The 20324-nt window shown below is 41.2% G+C and overlaps 1 protein-coding gene across 7 annotated transcripts in view; it reads left to right on the top strand.

Annotated features, from left to right (window-relative positions):
• tmem269 (transmembrane protein 269) overlaps positions 1–20324 on the top strand; it is a 34245-nt gene that overhangs the window by 10600 nt on the left and 3321 nt on the right. For 2 of the 7 annotated variants that reach the window (XM_071372632.1, XM_071372634.1), the window contains 5 exons: positions 4012–4072; positions 8342–8489; positions 13895–13992; positions 16761–16904; positions 17104–17304. In XM_071372632.1, coding sequence (XP_071228733.1) covers positions 4048–4072; positions 8342–8489; positions 13895–13992; positions 16761–16904; positions 17104–17304 — 616 coding nt within the window. In that variant the 5' untranslated portion in view covers positions 4012–4047. Of the gene's footprint in view, positions 1–3501; positions 3639–4011; positions 5159–6168; positions 7957–8341; positions 8490–13894; positions 13993–16760; positions 16905–17103; positions 17305–20324 lie in introns of those variants that run through there. The other 5 variants (XM_071372633.1, XM_071372638.1, XM_071372637.1 and 2 more) reach the window with 5 other exon arrangements.

The following is a 20324-nucleotide window of genomic DNA, read 5'->3' as shown; positions in this document are numbered from 1 at the left end:
ATGGTTCAGAATATTCCCATGCAAAACAATGAACCTTTCGAGGGCGTTATTGTCTGGCCTGGCTGGTCCCACATCCCTTGCGCCCCACAGTGAGCCGTGGCGCACGTGTGCAGTCTCCCCTTGGGTCCTATGCACTGTAGACCAGGGGTACAAACTACAACCCCCCCCCCCCCCACATTTTATGGGAATAGTGCAGTCCACTGCACGGGGGAAGCGGCCCTAGTCCAGAGAACAAGATGCAGTCTCTGTTGGCCAAGGGAGCCGTACGCGTGGTACCAAGGGAGGAAGCTCACCAGGGCTTCTTTAGCCATTATTTCTTAGGTCCCAAAAAAGGGGAAAGGTGATACGCCCCATCCTGGATCTATGACACCTCAACAAGCATCTGAGTCTACAAATTCTGAATGCTATTGCATGCTGTTAGATTGGATTCGTCCGAATGAGTGGTTCACCACAGTAGACCTCAAGAATTCTTATTTCCACCTCGGACTGCACACAGGATATATGAGATTTGCCTTTGAGGGCATAGTCTACGAATATCTCACCTTACCATTCGGTCTGTACCTTGCCCCACGGACATTCACGAAGTGTGCCGAAGCCACCCTAGCCTCCATATGGGAGAGAGGCTTAAGAGTTCTGATGTATATCGATAACTGGTTGATCTGCGTGGACACTCGGGTTCAGGCAGCGGCGCATATAGCCCGGGTGTTGACGTACTGGCTCGCTCTAGGTTTAAGTATAAATCGCACCCAAAGTTTGCGCTTACCAATGTAGCAGAAAGTCTCTTTGGGATTGTCTCCGGACTCACCATGGAAAGAGCAACGTATTTTTACTACTGCCTCAGTGTTTTGGCTGGCAACATCAGTTACATACTGGATGTGTCTTGGGCTCATGGCCTCCATAATTGACTGGTCAGGTCGTACAATATGTCTACGGTAGTGTATATCAACCGCCAAAGAGGAATGCGCTCCTGTCAACTTCACTCTCTGGCGTGAGAGATCTTGCTATGGAGCAGTGAACATCTGTCTCTCAGAGGAACATGTGTCAGGCAGACTTAGCTCTGGTGCGGATTCACTGTGGAGTGGCGACTTCATCCCAAAGTTGTCGAGGGGGTGTGGGAGCATTACGCCAGGGTTGCCGTTGATCTGTACGCATCGCACGACAATGCGCACTGTAGCTTGTTGTTTGCGACGAGATCCCAACGTGGCCAGACGTGCTTATATACGCCTTCCCGCTAGTGGGCCTGGTTTATTTTATTCCCCCCCCACCCCTTGACAGAGTGCATTCCTCCTTGACAGAGAGGGCGAGTGGACTATCCTGATAGCCCCGCATTGGCCTGGGAAGTGATGGCTGGTGGAGATTGTACAGTACCCCTCCTGCACGCGCAACTATGGCGCATCCCACAGCGAAGGGATCTGCTATCCCAAGCACAGGGTGAAATAAAAAAAGCTTGCCTCCGAACGTGGTTGCCACAATTCAGAGCGCCATAGCCCCTTTTACAAGAGGTCTTTATGACCTGAAGTAAAGGGTATTAGAGATGGTGTAAGAGACGCGACTTGGCCCCTCGTCATTGTTCCATCACTGCCGTTCTCTCCTTCCTACAGGAATGGCTCAACAAGGGCACGGTCTTTTCCACCTTTAAGGTATACTTGGTGGCGATCTCAGCCTGCCATGTAGGACTAGGTGAGACGACGATCGGGGCTGACCCCCTGGTTCGTCGTTTTATCAAAGGGAGTCTCCGTCCGGTCTCCAAGCCACTTGCCCCATCATGGGCCTTGGCCCTGGTTCAGGATGCAATTACATGCGATCACTTTGAACCTCTGGAGACAGTGGCTCTTAAGACTATGTCTTATAAGATGGCCTTGTTGCTCTCCTTGGCCACGGCCAAGCCCTTTAACGACCTTCATGCGCTCTGTTTATTTGTGCGGCGGCTAGTTGGGCTCCACCTCACACCTTTTGAGGTTCTATCCCCTGGATGTAACCGCGCCCTCCCTGGCGCACGCAGTCCTTGGTGCTGAGTAAGATGGATCAGGTACATTACCATACATTGTAATATTGTGTGTGTGTCTCTTCACTGTCCGTGTTGTTCCATAAGATGTAGTTTTTACTGCTTACTTGAGTTACTTGATGTGGACGTGTAGTCATGGCTCTATGTAATACTGTGCATTTCCCAGAGTCTGTTCTGGACTTGGACTGTGAAGAAACTCATGGTGGCATGTCCTGTGAGGTGTCTGAGCTGTTTGCTAGTAGTTTTAAGTTGATGGGTCATTTATAACAACATCTTTTGATATAGCCAATCATTTCAATGGCAGTTTCACTGGTAAAGTGGACAAACTGAGAAGTTTAATAACATTGAACAGTGAACCATCATATTTGTGTATTGAAGATCTAATAATGAAAGAGAAGGATTTCTGTTTTGAATTTGGTTAAGTTTGTGTGGAGGAGGTGGAAAAACAATTGTTATGCATCAATAATGACGAGCCACCAGGTATAGAGAACTTAGATGGTAAACTATTGATAATGGTAGCAGACATTATTGCCACCCTTATTTGCCATGTTTTTAACCAAAGCCTAAATAAGTGTTTGTGTGTCCACAGGTGTGCAAGGAAGTAATTACACTACCTAAAAATAGTAAAGCACCCTTTGCTGGCCTTAACAGCCACCCAATCAGTTTGCTGCCTGCTCTTAGTAAACTGAGTCATTTTTTAACAAACTTATAAACTTAAACTACTGACTTTCAGCATGCATTTAGGGAAGGGCACTCAACTTGTACTGTAATGACTCAGATGACTGATTGGCTAAGCTGCTTCTCTAACATCAGATATGTACAGTGCGGTATCTCTCAGGGCAGTAGTCTTGGTCCGTTACTCTTCTCTATTTTTACAAATGATGTACCACAAATGATTAACCAAGCTAAAATGATTATGTATGCTGATGTTTGCACTTTCTACACATCAGCACCGAAAGCCAGTGTTTTCACTAAGACTCTTAGCAAGATGTTCGTGTCAGAATGGGTAATTAACAATAAACTGGTCTTAAATACATCTAAAAACAAAAGCATTGTATTTGGTTCAAACCATTCTTAGACCTAAACCTCAACTGGAGTTGTGCATAAAGGGTGTGACCGTTTAAAAAGCTGAACTCCTAGGAGGATGTCATATTGACAAAGTTGTTGTGAAGATGGGGAGAGGTATGTCTGTTATGAAAAAAAAATATGTTCTGCATTTTTGACACATCTACTGTACTAGTTATTCAGGCTCTGATCTTGTCCCATCTTGACTACTGTTCGGTAGTATGGTCAGGTGCAGCAAAGAAAGACCTAGCAAAGCTGCAGCTGGCTCAAAACAAAGCAGCACGCTTTGCCCTTAACACATAACTAACATCAACAACATGCATGAAAGTGTTTAATGGTTGAGGAGAAATTGACTACTTCTAGTCTTTTTGAGAAACGTGTTTGACAATGCCTAACCACTTGTATAATCTGTTTGCATACACTTCAAACAGATGTACATACCCCATCAGACATGTGACGATGGATTTCGTCACGATACCCAAACAAAAAAACCACACTAAATGCGTCGCTCAGTTATGTATAAAGTCATTGTGGAAAGCTCAGCCACCAGAGTTTACTCTGGCAAAAAGTAAGTTTAATTTACAATATGATGTTGATCCTTTTTTTTATCACAGCGCCTCTCCTCTCTAAAGATCTAATTTAACTGTACTGTATATATGAATAGTGTGTAAATAGCATTTTTGTTGTCTGTCTTTCCAAAAAAAAAATTAAATGTAATATCTTATGATATTTTTGTCTTACTGTTCTGTACTTTGTCATGTATTTGTACATTTTCCTTTGGACCCCAGGAAGAGTAGCTGCTGCATGTTCAGCAGCTAATGGGGATCCTAATAAACTAAACTTAACTGAAAATGCTATTTCCTTTTAAGTATGTTTTTCAGTCCAGAACTAGGCTTAATCTGTTTCTTGGAAACAGTCCCTAAATGTTGTATTTTTTCCAGCTGTTGTGCTGTGGGCAGACAGACGTAGAGAGAACCATGATTCTGCTGACTCCATCCTCTGGTAAGTGATTGTTTTTGGGTGCCCCTGGGCAAATGTGCATGACAAGGTTTTGATTATCTGTGTCAACACTAGAGGTCCTGGTAAGAATCATGCAAAACTTGTATCCTGTTTTATAAGTGTGGTGGTAAGGTACTGTAGTATGCAGTATTTGAGGGTAGATGGAAATAGTCAAGCCCAATGGGTCAAGTCAAAGACACACGCATGTGAAGAGCCGGGTTGAGGACAGCTATGAGCCACTAGGCATAATGATGATGATAATAATTATGTGTTTAGGTGCTGTAGCTAACATAGAAGTGAGTGTCGTTTTTTCACATCTGAGATCACGTTTTTCCCTTATACTTGTACTAGATTAGAGTTATAGCAGGTTGTCTACTTTCAAATGATACAGTGGATAATACATATTGTTACTCATCAATATATGTGATTATGTAGATTTTAATTTAATGCTACAGCAATATCCTTTATTTCTATTTTTTGATGTACTGTTGCACCTTTTTTTCTAAGAGTGTAGGATCAGGTCCCCCCTTTCTTATTCATTATAATCTGAAAGGCAAAACTCATCCTAGATCAGCACTTCTACTCTGAGACACTGAATATGGGCCCAGAAATACTAACTTAAAAGTGTGAATGTGTCTAGCTCTGGCTTGATACTTGGTGGTATTTATCAGTGGTGAGACAGTATTGACTGGCTGGATTAGGGATCAGACCTGGTGTATCCTTTCCACTGAGTTGTGAAACACAAGATGGCTATTTTTATTTTTCCAGAAGAGTAAGTGTGTTTCTGTTCTAACTGGGTTATTTTAAAACATTCTAGGCTAAACAGACACAGCTTAGTGGAAGATACTGTAAATATATCTGGTTATTGATTTAGCATAGTTTACCATTTTGGGTTTTCTGGTTAGGTTGTCGAAAGCCAGGTAATGTGAATCGGAAATGAGAAGCATGCTTGTCAAGTGAACTTAACTTCTTCTTAGAAGTTGTTGTTGGCTTGTGCTTTGTCTCATACACTGTTTTCTTTCAGATGAAGAGTCTGTTGAACTCGACTGGCTTTGGAATCACATGAAGTTCTGTGTGCAAAACAGAATAGTAGGAACATGACTTTAACCCTTTTTCACGTACAGACGTTAGTTTGTTAGACTGTTCGTTTTTTTGTTAAGTTGCTATGGTAAGCTTTTTATTTCTGTTTATTTTATTTAGTGCTATGTGTGTCTTTGTCTGCGAAGACAACCTCTTTGCTACTTTTATCACTTCAGTTTATTAACTTCTGTGTGAAATCTAAACTCTCTAGCAGAGCCACAGACACTCAAGAACAAAGATCCCTTTGTTTGCCTTAATTAAAAACCCTCACAGCATTGCAAGGAACAAAAACAGTTCTGGCCATAGTGAAGCAGCTTGCATCATTAGACCTTCCAGCTTGCTAAGTAAGATGACCTATACATGATGCCTTTCAATATGTTTCAAGATTCTGTCATTATTAATTCAATCAGAGTCAAATTAAATTGCCCTTACATTCTTTCTTTGATTACTTTAATAACTGTGATGGAATTACTCAGTATTATACAGTTACTTCTGATAGGAACTTTGTTATAACAATACTTGGTTTCCACATAACAAATGTATAAGGAAACTGTATTTGCAAGTAATTACTATGCCATTTCTACAAACTATGACAAAGACAGACAACAGACAAACTGTTAAAGATAGATACTTTTTTTAATAGCTACCCATCCATGTGAAAGATGCTGCCATGTGTTTGTCATTGTTCTAGGTCACTGGTTTTGCCAGTCAACCAGCTTAATGAATCAACAGCCCGGTAGAGTCAATATCTCAGGGTTGCACTATAGTAGTATGTGTGGAGGATAGTCCATTACTATAGTATAGTACTATGTGTGGACAGTCCATGACTAAATCATAGTAATATGTATGCACAGTCCCTTACTCCCTCCCCACCAGTCTGTCTCCGCTATAAATGTACTATACACTGCCGGTCAAAGTTGTAGAACACCTACTCATTCAAGGGTTTTCTTTATTTTTACTATTTTCTACATTGTAGAATAATAGGGATGACATCAAAACTATGAAATAACAATTATGGAATAATGTAGTAACCAAAAAGTATTAAACAAATCAAAATATATTTGAGATTCTTCAAATAGCCACCCTTTGCCTTGATGACAGCTTGGTATTCTCAACCAGCGTCACCTGGAATGCTTTTCCAGCAGTCTTGAAGGAGTTTCCACATATGCTGAGCACTTGTTGGCTGCTTTTCCTTCCCTCTGCGGTCCGACTCATCCCAAACCATCTCAATTGGGTTGAGGTCGGGTGATTGTGGGGGCCAGGTAATCTGATGCAGCACTCCATCACTCTCCTTCTTGGTCAAATAGCCCTTACAAAGCCTGGAGGTGTGTTGGGTCATTGTCCTGTTGAAAAACAAAAGATAGTCCCACTCAGCGCAAACCAGATGGGATGGCGTATCGCTGCAGAATGCTGTGGTAGCCATGCTGGTTAAGTGTGCCTTGAATTCTAAATAAATCACTGACAGTGTCACCAGCAAAGCCCCCCTACACTAGAACACCACCTCCTCCATGCTTTACGGGGGAAATGCACATGCGGAGATCATCCGTTCACCCACACCGCATCTCACAAAGACACGGCGGTTGGAACCAAAAATCTCAAATTTGGACTCCAGTCCAAAGGACAAATGTCCACCGGTCTAATGTCCATTGCTCGTGTTTCTTGGCCCAAGCAGTCTCTTCTTATTGGTGTCCTTTTGTAGTGGCTTCTTTGCAGTAATTTGACCATAAAGGCCTGATTCACACAGTCATCTCCTGTTGAGATGTCTGTTACTTGAACTCTGAAGGCTGCAATTTCTGAGGCTGGTAACTCTAATGAACGTATCTTCTGCAGCAGAGGTAACTGTGGGTCTTCCATTCCTGTGGTGGTCCTCATGAGGGCCAGTTTCATCATAGCGCTTAATGGTTTTTGCGACTGCACTTGAAGAAACTTTCAAAGTTTTTGAAATTTTCCATATTGACTGACCTTCATGTCTTCAAGTAATGATGGACTGTCATTTCTCTTTGCTTATTTGAGCTGTTCTTGCCATAATATGGACTTGGCCTTATACCAACTAGTATCCCCCCCTACCTAGTCACAACACAACTGATGGGCTCAAACGCATTCAGAAGGAAAGAAATTCCACAAATTAACTTTTAAGAAGGCACACCTGTTAATTGAAATGCATTCCAGGTGACTACCTCATGAAGCTGGTTGAGAGAATGCCAAGAGTGAAAAGCTGTCATCAAGGCAAAGGGTGGCTACTTTGAAGAATCTGATTTGTTTAAAACTTTTTTTTGGTTACTATATGATTCCATATGTGTTATTTCATAGTTTTGATGTCTTCACTACTATTATACAATGTAGAAAATAGTAAAATAAAATAAAACTTGAATGAGTAGGTGTTCTAAAACTTTTGACCGGTGGTGTATATTTGCAAAATAAGTATTACGTGAGTCACTATGACAATATTGACACTATCAAATGGTGTTTACTGTACATACTGAGCCAGCCCCCTCATTTGAATGTTTTATTCTGAAAAGTGGAATAGTCTATCGAATGGTGGGTCTCCAATAAACGTACATACTACTTGGTAAGTGCTACTACTTTTTATTAGTTACATGAATCAGTTTTGTATAGGTTTGTAAATAATGTACAATTTGTATATTAAAAATGACATTTCTTTGCAAATGTTCATTCTTTGATAACGAAATACATGATTTAATACTGTGTGCTTCAAAAAAATTATAATTGTTACAATCTAAATCACTTGTATATGTATTTAGGTAATACCATATACTCAACATGCTGGTTACAAGTACTGCTGTAGGGTGGGTGCATGGGGCTTTACTTTGGCCCTTTAATTTTCACTCCTCTTTTTTCCATATCTTGGTACAACTGCTGATTGCTGTCCTGGTGTTGAGGGGCCACTTAAGTAGCAAGTCATATGAGCCAAATGAGCCAAACAAGTTAAACCTGATCATTTGCTAAACAAAATTGTTATAGCAATGATTATTTTGCGTGTTTGGTTTGTTTGACATCCGTTTAAACAGGATAGCACTTTTGGCATACTGTACAGCAGTATAAGTATGGCCATCAGATATGATATGGTCCTATCATATCTGTAGTGTTTTAGCAACAATCCTCTTCAGAGCAGCTAAGTGAACCTAAAATAGACCACTAGCTAATAGCAATCACTGTCCTCACTGTTCTCAGGTTTCTTCCAGCACACCAATAAGCTCTTTCTGAGCGAGCAGGCCACTGGTGTCCAGCTCAAGGAGTTTGTACGCAAAAATGCAGCCAATGCTCTGTCTATGGCCAACATGCTCATGGGCATGGCCTCTATTCTCTGCAGCCTGAACGGGTGAGTGAACACACATTTCAGTATCTGATTTTATTTAAGAAACTATAGTATGGATTGAATGTTTCTACTAGTAAATGGATTTGTAAGTGGCAGTATTATGTTACAGCAGCGTACATCTTTGTTAATCTGTGAGGCATATTTTTTTTCAAAACTAATTTGATTGTCATATTGACAGTTAAAACACACATGTCCTGCCAAACAAGCTGAGCTGTTGAGGGAAGACCAAGATTAATACAAGCAGCTTAACAAGGTCAGGTCATCTGGCCTTCAGCTCTAAAACATTATACAGCACACTTCAAACACCACCCTTAAAGCGTTATTGAAGTTAAATAATATACACTCGTGGCCAGTTTTTATTAGGTATACCCATCTTGTACCAGGTCAGACCCCCCTGTTGCCTCCAGAACAGCCTAAATTCTTCATGGCATGGCTTCTACAAGGTGTAGCATTCAAATGTTGCTCAATTGTCAAGGGACCTAATGTGTGCCAGGAAACAATTCCCCACACCACTGCCACCAACCTGTACCGTTGTCACCAGGCCATGGACTCATGCTGCTTATGCCAAATCCTGACTCTGCCATCAGTATGACTTAACAGGAACTGGGATTTGTTGGACCAGGCAATGTTTTTCCACTCCTCAAATGTTCAGTGTTTGTGTTCGCTCGCCCACTGGAGCCACTTCTTTGTTGTTTTTCGCTGATAGGAGTGGAACCTGGTGTGGTCGTCTGATGCAATAGCCCATCCGTGACAAGGACCAATGAGTTGTACGTTCCGAGATGCCGTTCTGCACACCACTTTTGTACTGCGCTGTTATTTGCCGGTTTGTGGCCCGCCAGTGAACTTGCACGATTCTTGCCATTGTCCTTCGACCTCTCAACGAGCTGTTTTCACCCACAGGACTGCCGCTGACTATGTTTTTTGTTTATTTCACCACTCTCAGTACTCTCCAACCTTTTCTAGCATGAGAGCTAGTTTGAATTTTTTGAAACATGTCATGAGCTACTTTTTCCCCCCAAATAGGCACATTCTTCTCTCCCCTGCAACTCTTCCCCGAGTCCTTAGTGTACAAGAGAAAGTAGTGCACTGTTTTCTGTCAATATACATGGTTAATAAACAACTTTAAGGGGGCACTATAAAATCGACAAGTTTATTCTCTCCCAAATTATGTTTTATAATTTCCCAAATGATGTTGTCAGTGTTATTTCTTTGCTGTTTTAGATAAACTTTTTTTTTCTCACTCAATTACAATTATTCATAGAAAAATTATGAAATTGGATGTTCTGAGTTCATGACAATGGTTAAATAACATTAGAATACCATTTTTTTAGGTCCGGAAGAACACTTAACAAATGTGGATTTTTGTTGGTGTAATTCCCCTTTTTTAATTGTATCTCGCTCTTTAATTGCATATCTACAGTGGCTTGCGAAAGTATTTTTTCAAAAAATTTTGCCTTACAACCTGGAATTAAAATTTATTTTTTGGGGAGGTTGTATCATTTGATTTAAACAACATGCCTACCACTTTGAAGATGCACATTTTTTTACTGTGAAATAAACAAGAAATAAGACAAACAGAACTTGATCGTGCATAACTATTCACCCCCCCCCCCCAAAGTCAACACTTTGCAGAGCCACCTTTTGCAGCAATTACAGCTGCAAGTATATTGGGGTATGTCTCTATAAGCTTGGCACATCTAGCCACAGGGATTTTTGCCCAATCTTCAAGGCAAAACTGCTCCAGCTCCTTCAAGTTGGATGGGTTCCGCCGGTGTACAGCAATCTTTAAGTCATACCACAGATTCTCAATTAGATTGAGGTCTGGGCTTTGACTAGGCCATTTCAAGACATTTAAATGTTTCCCCTTAAACCACTCAAGTGTTTCTTTAGCAGTATGCTTAGGGTCATTGTCCTGCTGGAAGGTGAATCTCCGTCCCAGTCTCAAATCTCTGGAAGACTGAAACAGGTTTCCCTCAAGAATTTCCCTGTATTTAGCGCCATCCATCATTCCTTCAATTCTGACCAGTTTCCCAGTCCCTGCCGATGGAAAAACATCCCCACAGCATGATGCTGCCACCACCATGCTTCACTGGGGATGGTGTTCTCGGGGTGATGAGAGGTGTTGGGTTTGTGCCAGACATAGCATTTTCCTTGATGGCCAAAAAGCTACATTTTAGTCTCATCTGACCAGAGTACCATCTTCCATATGTTTGGGGAGTCTCCCACATGCCTTTTGGCGAACACCAAATGTGTTTGCTTATTTTTTTCTTTAAGCAATGGCTTTTTTCTAGCCACTCTCCTGTAAAGCCCAGCTCTGTGGCGTGTACAGCTTAGTGGTCATATGGACAGATACTCCAATCTCCGCTGTGGAGCTTTGCAGCTCCAGGGTTATCTTTGGTCTCTTTGTTGCCTCTGATTAATGCCCTCCTTGCCTGGTCTGTGAGTTTGTGGGCAGCCCTCTCTTGGCAGGTTTGTTGTGGTGCCATATTCTTTCCATTTTTTTAATAATGGATTTAATGGTGCTCTGTGGGATGTTAAAAGTTTTGGATATTTTTTATAACCCAAACCTGATCTGTACTTCTCCACAACTTTGTCCCTGACCTGTTTGGAGAGCTCCTTGATCTTCATGGTGCTGCTTGCTTGGTGGTGTTGCAGACTCTGGGGACTTTCAGAACAGGTGTGTGTGTATATATATATATATATACTGAGATCATGTGACACTTAGATTTCACATACATTTAAACTCAGTTTTTCACAATTCCTGACATTTAATCCTAGTAAAAATTCCCAGTCTAGGTCAGATCACCACTTTATTTTAAGAATGTGAAATGTCAAAATAAGAGAATTATTTATTTCAGCTTTTATTTCTTTCATCACATTCCCAGTGGGTCAGAAGTTTACATACACTCAATTAGTATTTGGTAGCAATGCCTTTAAATTGTTTAACTTGGGTCAAACGTTTCAGGTAGCCTTCCACAAGCTTCCCACAATAAGTTGGGTGAATTTAGGCCCATTCCTCCTGACAGAGCTGGTGTAACTGAGTCAGGTTTGTAGGCCTCCTTGCTTGCACATGCTTTTTCAGTTCTGCCCACAAATGTTCTATGGGAATGAGGTCAGGGCTTTCTGATGGCCATTCCAATACCTTGACTTTGTTGTCCTTAAGCCATTTTGCCACAACTTTGGAAGTATGCTTGGGGTCATTGTCCATTTGGAAGATCCATTTTCGACCAAGCTTCAACTTCCTGACTGATGTCTTGAGATGTTGCTTCAATATATCCACATAATTTTCCTCCCTCATGATGCCATCTATATTGTGAAGTGCACCAGTCCCTCCTGCTGCAAAGCACCCCCCACAAGATGATGCTGCAACCCCCGTGCTTCACGATTGGGATGGTGTTCTTCGGCTTGCAAGCCTCCCCATTTTCCCTCCAAACATAACGATGGTCATTACGGCCAAACAGTTCTATTTTTGTTTCATCAGACCAGAGGACATTTCTCCAAAAAGTACGATCTTCGTCCCTATGTGCAGTTGCAATCCGTAGTCTGGCTTTTTTATGGCGGTTTTGGAGCAGTGGCTTCTTCCTTGCTGAGCGGCCTTTCAGGTTATGTCGATATAGGACTCGTTTTACTGTGGATATAGATTATTTTGTACCTGTTTCCTCCAGCATCTTCACAAGGTCCTTTGCTGTTCTGGGATTGATTAGCATTTTTCGCACCAAAGTACATTCATCTCTAGGAGACAGAACGCGTCGCCTTCCTGAGCGGTATGACGGCTGCGTGGTCCCATGATGTTTATACTTGCATACTATTGTTTGTACAGATGAATGTGGTACCTTCAGGCATTTGTAAATTGCTCTCAAGGATAAACCAATTTTTCTGAGGTCTTGGCTGATTTCTTTAGATTTTCCCATGATGTCAAGCAAAGAGGCACTGAGTTTGAAGGTATGCCTTGAAATACATCCACAGGTACACCTCCGATTGACTCACATGATGTCAATTAGCCTATCAGAAGCTTCTAAAGCCATGACATAATTTTATGGAATTTTCCAAGCTGTTTAAAGGCACAGTCAACTTGGTCTATGTAAACTTCTGACCCACTGGAATTGTGATACAGTGACTTATAAGTGAAATAATCTGTCTGTGAACAATTGTTGAAAAAATGACTTGTGTCATGCACAAAAGTAGATGTCCTAACTGACCTGCCAAAACTATAGTTTGTTAACAAGAAATTTGAGTATGTGGTTGAAAAACAAGTTTTAATGACTCCAAGCTAAGTGCATGTAAACTTCCGACTTCAACTGTATGCACGCACAACTTTTCTGTTTTTTTTATTTTTACTTCACCAATTGACTATTTTGTGTATGTCCATTACATGAAATCCAAATAAAAATCAATTTAAATTACAGGTTGTAATGCAACAAAATAGGAAAAACGCCAAGGGGGATGAATACTTTTGCAAGGCACTGTAGCAAGTGAGGAATGGGCACTTTTAGTGTGCCGGTCTAGTGATGGTTCTTTACTGCTGCCACTCATTTCATGGCAGTTTGCATATAGAAAATAATAGATACAAATGACATATTTACTCATGATATACTTCTGCCAGGTAAGCCTACTTTGCAGTTAACATTTAATTGACAAGGTTTTGGGGAAAGTATTTCTGTCAACCCACGAGACGGTAATCACATCAACTGGCTACACACAGGGATAGACAAATGTGCACACCAGACAGACTGGGCTATATTGCTGGAAATTGCTTGGCATTTTTAAGCCAATAGTGGCTAACCAGGGGTGGGATAATGTTAATGTTGGGTTGATTAGATAGTAGCTGGGAGCTTGCAGTGTCTGATACCTGTGATATTTGTTTATGACAGTTTGCGGAAGAACACGTGAATTGCATGGTGAGCTAATCAAAGGTGGGCTGGGCTGTGAACTACTGGTAGCTCGCGATCAACCTGTTGGAGACCCCTGCCTTAGACACTGTAGTGCTTGGAAAAACCCAGGATGCCGGCCGTTTCTGAGATACTGGAACCGGCGCACCTGGCACTGACAATCATACCATGCTCAAGGTCGCATAGATCACTTTTTTTTGCCCATTCTAACGTTCAATCAAACAGTAACTGAATGCCTCGACGTCTGCCTGCTTTACGTAGCCAGCCACATGACTCACTGTCTTTAGGAGCGAACCATTTTCATGAACTGGCCACTGAGTGTATATGGTGTGACAAGCAGCTAAGTAAGTAGAATATACAGTATATCTTCTGCCATCAAGCATCCTAAGTAGGTCCAGTGGTAACAAACAAGTAATGCGTAGGTTATAATTGTGTAATTACAGTTTTATCATGTAAGTACCTAGTGATTTCTGCATTGTAAAATACAATTCTAGCCAACATTTGACCCTCATTTTCCAGCCACCAACATGCTGCCTGCTGGCTGGTCCTGATTGGCTACCTGCTGGATTTGGCAGACGGGGCAGTTGCCAGGCGACTGGATGCATGCTCTGCACTAGGTGAGTGGAGTGATGTCCATTTCCCAGGGTTAAACTTCCACAGACACGCTGATGCACTAGCCTGAAACATGTTAGTTTGAAAATGACTATGAGAGGGCAAGACCACACAAACATATGGAACCAGGTTAGTGATGCACACAGCCCAGCCCTCTACTACAGGCACTGGTCATTATAGCTGATGGATCAAAAGGCAACAGTTACTCCTGAAAAGACAGAAAAAGGAGGCATGTATAATGCAGAGAAGTGAATTGACCGATGTATTTACATATTTTACAGAGGTAGAAGCAGATCAGCATACACTCTTAGAAAAATCTATAGCCTAAAAAGGTTATTTGGCTGTCTATAGGAGAACCCTTTGAAGAACCCTTTTGGTTCCAGGTAGAACCCTTTCTACAGAGTTTTACATGGAACCAAAAAGTGTTCTCCTATGGGGACAGCCGGAGAACTCGTTTGGAAGTGTAGATACAGTGCCTTCAGAAAGTATTCGCACCTCTTGACATTTTCCACATTTTGTTGTGATACAGCCTGAGTTTTAAATGGATTAAATTATCACTGGTTTACACACAATACCCCATAATGTCAAAGTGGGATTATGTTTTTAGACATGTTTCAGATTCAACAACAAAGACCAGGGAGGTTTTCCAATGCGTCGTAAAGAAGGGCACCTACTGGTAGAAAAAAAAAAAAATAGAATATTCCTTTGAGCATGAAGTTATTAATTTCACTTTCGATGGGGTATCAATATACCCAGTCACTACAAAGATACAGGCGTCCTTCCTAACTCAGTTACCAGAGAGGAAGGAAACCAGTCAGGGATATCACCAGTGGTGACTTAAACAGTTTAACGGCTGTGATAAGAGAACTGAGGATGGATCAACAACATTGTAGTTACTCCACAATACAAACCTAATTGACAGTAAAAAGGAAGCCTATACAGAATACAAGTTTTCTACAACAAGCATCCTGTTTGCAATAAGGCACTAAAGTAAAACTGCAAAAAATGTGGCAAAGCATTTAACTTTTTGTCCTGAAGGCAAAGTGTTATGTTTGGGGCAAATCCAATAACGCATTACTGAGTACCACTCTCCTTATTTTCAAGCATAGTGGTGGCTGCATCATGTTATGGATGGACTTATAATCGTTAAGGACTGGGGAGTTGTTCAGGATAAAATAATTACGAAATAGAGCTAAGCACAGGCAAAATCTTAAAGGAAAACCTGCTTCAGTCTGCTTCCCACCAGACACTGGGAGATGAATTCACCTTTCAGCAGGACAATAACCTAAAACACAAGACCAAATATACGTTGGAGTTGCTTACCAAGAGGACATTGAATGTTCCTTAGTGGCCTTCAAAATCTATGGGATGACTTGAAAATAGCTGTATACCAATGATCAACAACCAACTTGACAGAGCTGGAAAGAAAATATTGTACAATCCAGGTGTGCAAAGCTCTTAGACTTACCCAGATAGTCACAGTGGTAATTGCAGCCAAATGGTGGTTCTAACATGTATTGACTCAGTGCTGTGAATACTTATGTTAATGAGATTTATATATTTAATTTTCAATAAATGTGCAAACATTTCTAAAAACATGTTTTCACTGTCATTATGGAGTGTTGGGTGTAAATGGGTGAGAATTGTTGTTTTAATCCATTTTGAATTCAGGCTGTAACACATTAAGTTGAGCAGTATGATCACTTTCAGAAGGCGCTGTAAGTGACAGCAGAGAACTGGTTTTCCTTCTGAAGACCCAATAAAAAACATTCTTAAATGACATGGAGAATCCAAAAGGCACCTAAGTGACAGCAAACCAAACAACTTTGAATTGCATTAAGTGTACTTGCTGTCACTGCTATCCTGATCTGCTTCTATCTTTGTATGTAGTTCAATAAATTATCTTCTCTGCATTGCAATGGCTTCATGTTGTTGAATTCCCTCAGCCGTAGGGCTATTTAAAAGACTTGTGTATTATTAGGAAATGGCATAGCTAACGTTTCCATACTCATTGTTCCCGACACAGCACATTCTCAAATGATCACAACATAAAAGTACATACTTTGTACATGACAACCTCCTGTGTGCAGATAGTCACGTCTACACTACCGTGGTCGCCACGGCTGCCTGAAATAGCTCCCAGCAGGTGCACCACAATGCATCGTCACCCGGACATTTCGGGCTTTGGCTTTGTGTCCCGACAGTATTTTTCTGCATGACTTTGCAGGTGGGTGTTGTTGTACCCCCCCTCCCCCCTTTTTGTGTCAATTGAACAATCACTTTACGATTAAGCATTCTAATTCGGGGAGATCATGCTCCAATTGTCTGTTTTATCCCAATGCTTTGGGCTCTCGGCATATCTGAAATTGCTAAAATTGTTGACCCCTGTGCTGTGGAATTCCATCTCGTTCATTGGAGCTGGGGTCAGAATCACCTCATGCTCGTCGCTCAGTGAAAACATTCTCCCTGCTCAGGGGGGACAAATAGACTGTGGCATTTGGGAATGTTGTTTACAGAGGAAAGTGGCAGGCCTGTAAGGTTGACACTGAAATGTCCACTACAGACAAACACACTCACGCATGCACGCACGTGCACATACTCACACACACTGATAAGTAGGCTGTTGGCATAAACAAGATTAGATAAACTTGTTTTGCCTTCTGTAAGAAGGCATTAGCAGTGAACTAGCCTCACAGCAGTAGCATGTTAATTTGAGTGACTCGAAGTCATGAGACAAATGTATAACTAGTCACTTCCTGTCTTTCTGGTTCAGGTGCTAAACTGGATGATTTTGCAGATTTCACAACCTTTGGGATTGCAACTTCATTGCTCCTGAGGACACATGCTTTAATGGACAACATCCTGTGCATGTGCTATGTCCTGTCTGTGATTGTCCGACTCTGCTTCTTCTCCAGCGGTAAGGAACGCCATCAAGCAGAAAAAAAGCATGGTATCCCTTGTGAAATGCTAGGATAATAGCATGATCAATTTCTAGACAGTCTACGAAAACATCTCTTTGTGTATTTGCCATTCAGGAAAAAAACTAATCTTTGGGTATTTCAGATTCAGAAGTCCTGATGTGGATTCTGTCTCTTTCTGTGGCTATTCATCTCCAGGCATCCCCTTCATGTACCGTGGCCTGCCATGTATCTACTCTTCTGCCATCCTTGCCTGTCTCTCCCTGCTGACCGGAGGTAACATGGTGATCCTGCGGGTCACTGCTGTGGCCATGATCCTCTTTATGGTCAACCAGGGATTCTACCCTCACGACAGGGTCCTGGAGTCACAGGCCTGGAAGAAGGTGGTCTACGCTGGAGGTAATACTCGAGACCAGTGTTTCTTAATCCTGGTCCAGGGGACCCAAAGGAATGCACAATTTAGTTTTTGCCCTAGCACTACACATCTTATTTAACTGATCAAATGTTTGAGTTGATTAGTGGAATCAGGTGTGTAGTGCTAGCCTCATTATAACCAGCCTGAACTCACGAGCTTACATAAATGATTTGCTACACGGATCATTTATGTAAGCTCACAAGATTAGGCTGGTTGTGCGAGGCTAGTGTAGAGCTAGGTCCCCATGACCAGCATTAAGAAACTTAACCAGTAAAATAGTGTTGTGGAAATTTAGTACTGAGAGAGATTTGGTCATTTCTTCAAACAATCATCTTTATTTAATATTGATTAATTATTGCAATAACCCCCCCACCATTGAGTGTTGGACCGAGTAACCAAACCTTTACACAAATGCAGAGTACTATATATAGCTGACACTAACAATGCTCAGTCATGGTTGGTTCAACCCCTTTCATGCAGACCAAGGAGCATCATAAGCCACTCTGGCTTCATCCTGTCGTTATCTGCAGTTGGGTTGTTGTCTTAAACCCACGCTGACTTAGTTTCCCAGATGCAACTTTTGAGACAATGAGGGATTGTTCTACTCCTGTAATGGCAGCCTGCGTGTTGGTCTAATCCCTGTTACACCCTCTCTTCTCGTGAAGAGAGGGTGTAACAGGGATTAGACCAACACGCAGCGTAGCCAGTGCTCAACATGTTTAATAAACACGATACAAATGTGGCAAACCGATACAGCCCTATCTGGTGCAGAGAAAACACAAAGACAGGAAACAACCACCCACAATCCCCAACACAAAACAAGCCACCTATATATGATTCCCAATCAGAGACAACACAAAACACCTGCCTCTGATTGAGAACCATATTAGGCCAAACATAGAAACAGACAAACTAGACACACAACATAGAATGCTCACGTCCTGACCAACACTAAAACAAGCAAAACACACAAGAACTATGGTCAGAACGTGACAACTCCTAAGCTATCTCTAGTAAAACACATTCTTGTCTCTGTAATGCAGTCTTTAACCCATTTGTCAGCGCAAGCCATCTCCAGTGACTATACACCCAGATTAGCTGCAGGGAACTAGAGTGGAGCCCATGAAAACACATTAGCAGGACAGAAATGTCTTACCGTTAGTTAAATATCAATTGTTAACCATCAATATCAAATAAACCAGGTAAATATGTAATTTTTCTATCACAATAGGTAGTAGAGAGGAATTGAATTAGCTGTTGAAAGGCGAAGGCTTGAACTGCCCTGTTCCGCCTCCGTCTCACCCCCCTGGACGCCTCTTCCCTTGAGCTAAACAGCCGTATCACATTCTGCGCATCATGTGTTACGTAGCTGCTTCCTTCACGTTTCTCACTTTACTCACTGTCAGTCATGAATGATAATTCTTCAAGTTTTACCGGTGAAACATCCATGCTGCATCTGCATGCCAACCATTAGATCTCAATTAGTTACATGGGAATATGCATTTGAGATATTCTTGAATTATATGTACAGTGTTTCGTGAGAATTTTAAAGCAGATGGTGCTAAACTGTAGTATTCTTGTGTTTTTGTTTCAATCAAAGCACATGTTATACCTAGTGGAGCATGCTGTGTAGTTTTGGCCGCATATTATTATGCCGCATATTATTTTGGCCGCATATGTTAGCATATTTGGTTTTGTAGAATACTAATGAAACATTATGTTATCTTGCAGACATTGATTCAGCTTTGATCTAACTTTATTAAACAAGCACCATTCTCCATTTATTGAAATTCACTTGAGTAGCCTATTCTCTCGGGCAGCTGAACATTCTACATGTGACGGCGGGTCGTTCTTGAACTGTGATGTCGTTTAGAAAAAAATATGTTTTTTTAATAAATGTATTTGGAAACATCTTCCCATTTTTAAATCAACTAATATGTCAGCTTCATGACTTTAAATAGTTTTGACAATGTTGATAACATTGACACCAGTAGGAATAGAAACACCAATGATACATTTTAGGTAAATTAGTATAGTCTTAGATTTGACCATCTGTGGCCTCCATTTAAGGTCATTAAATCTTTAAAAAAAAAATTCTTAAGTGATATGATTAATCACAATATGAGTTCCCTTCATTTAAATTGAGTAATACCAAGTGACACTTTGGATTTAGGCACACCAAAATGATCAATGGAGTCCTCAAATTTATGACATACTAAAAGGGTGTGATTAGCTGGTAATTTTCTTTAATATAGACCCCTCCCTAATAACTTTGCCACTGGAGGGAATGCTCAAGGTCCTTGTATGAGTGATTTTTCCACACTGCAACACCAATGACCTAAAACCTAGGGACACATTTGTAAAAAAATAAATAAAATAAAGGTATTTAAATAGTTATTTGTTTTTATTGATCTCTACAATTTTGTTTATTTTCTAGCATTTAAAATAATAGATAAACCTCTCAATCCCCAAAACATGTCACTACAACTCTACCGGGTTACTACTGGGGCAAGCCAATTTGCCTTCCCTAAGTACTTTAAACAATGCATAAACATCAAGTTTTGCAGTATAAATGGCTCGCTTTATGTTTTATCATTGATAAAAAAGTTCAATATAAACAAAAACTTGTATGATGTGTGGCAATTTGTCATTTTAAAGAGTTTTTCATGGTTGCAAAGGCAAGGGAGCAAATGCCACCATAATTCAAGAACAACTCCGGGGATAGGCTAACCAGAGTTTGACAATGACAACATGCCCGTCAATTCAAGTGATCAGTCTGCCGCACATAGGTTACAATGTGTCTGGGCGCTAAATTTGATTGTTGGCTAAGTTTGTACACCAGGCCAAGATATCCGATCATGTGAGTGAGAACAGGAAAGAGGGGCAAGTGGCAGCAGGAGCAGCATCTACGGAAACTTTTTTGTGTAGTCTAGAGAAGGCTTGGTTGTTTACCTATCAGGAAGATGCGTCCGGAGAATTCGGTCAAGCAGCCACTCCATTAAAA

The sequence above is a fragment of the Salvelinus alpinus genome, chromosome 28, assembly GCF_045679555.1.
Source record: "Salvelinus alpinus chromosome 28, SLU_Salpinus.1, whole genome shotgun sequence".
NCBI lineage: Eukaryota > Metazoa > Chordata > Actinopteri > Salmoniformes > Salmonidae > Salvelinus > Salvelinus alpinus.
Note: the sequence above shows the minus strand (reverse complement) of the source record. Positions and strands in the feature narration are given on the sequence as shown.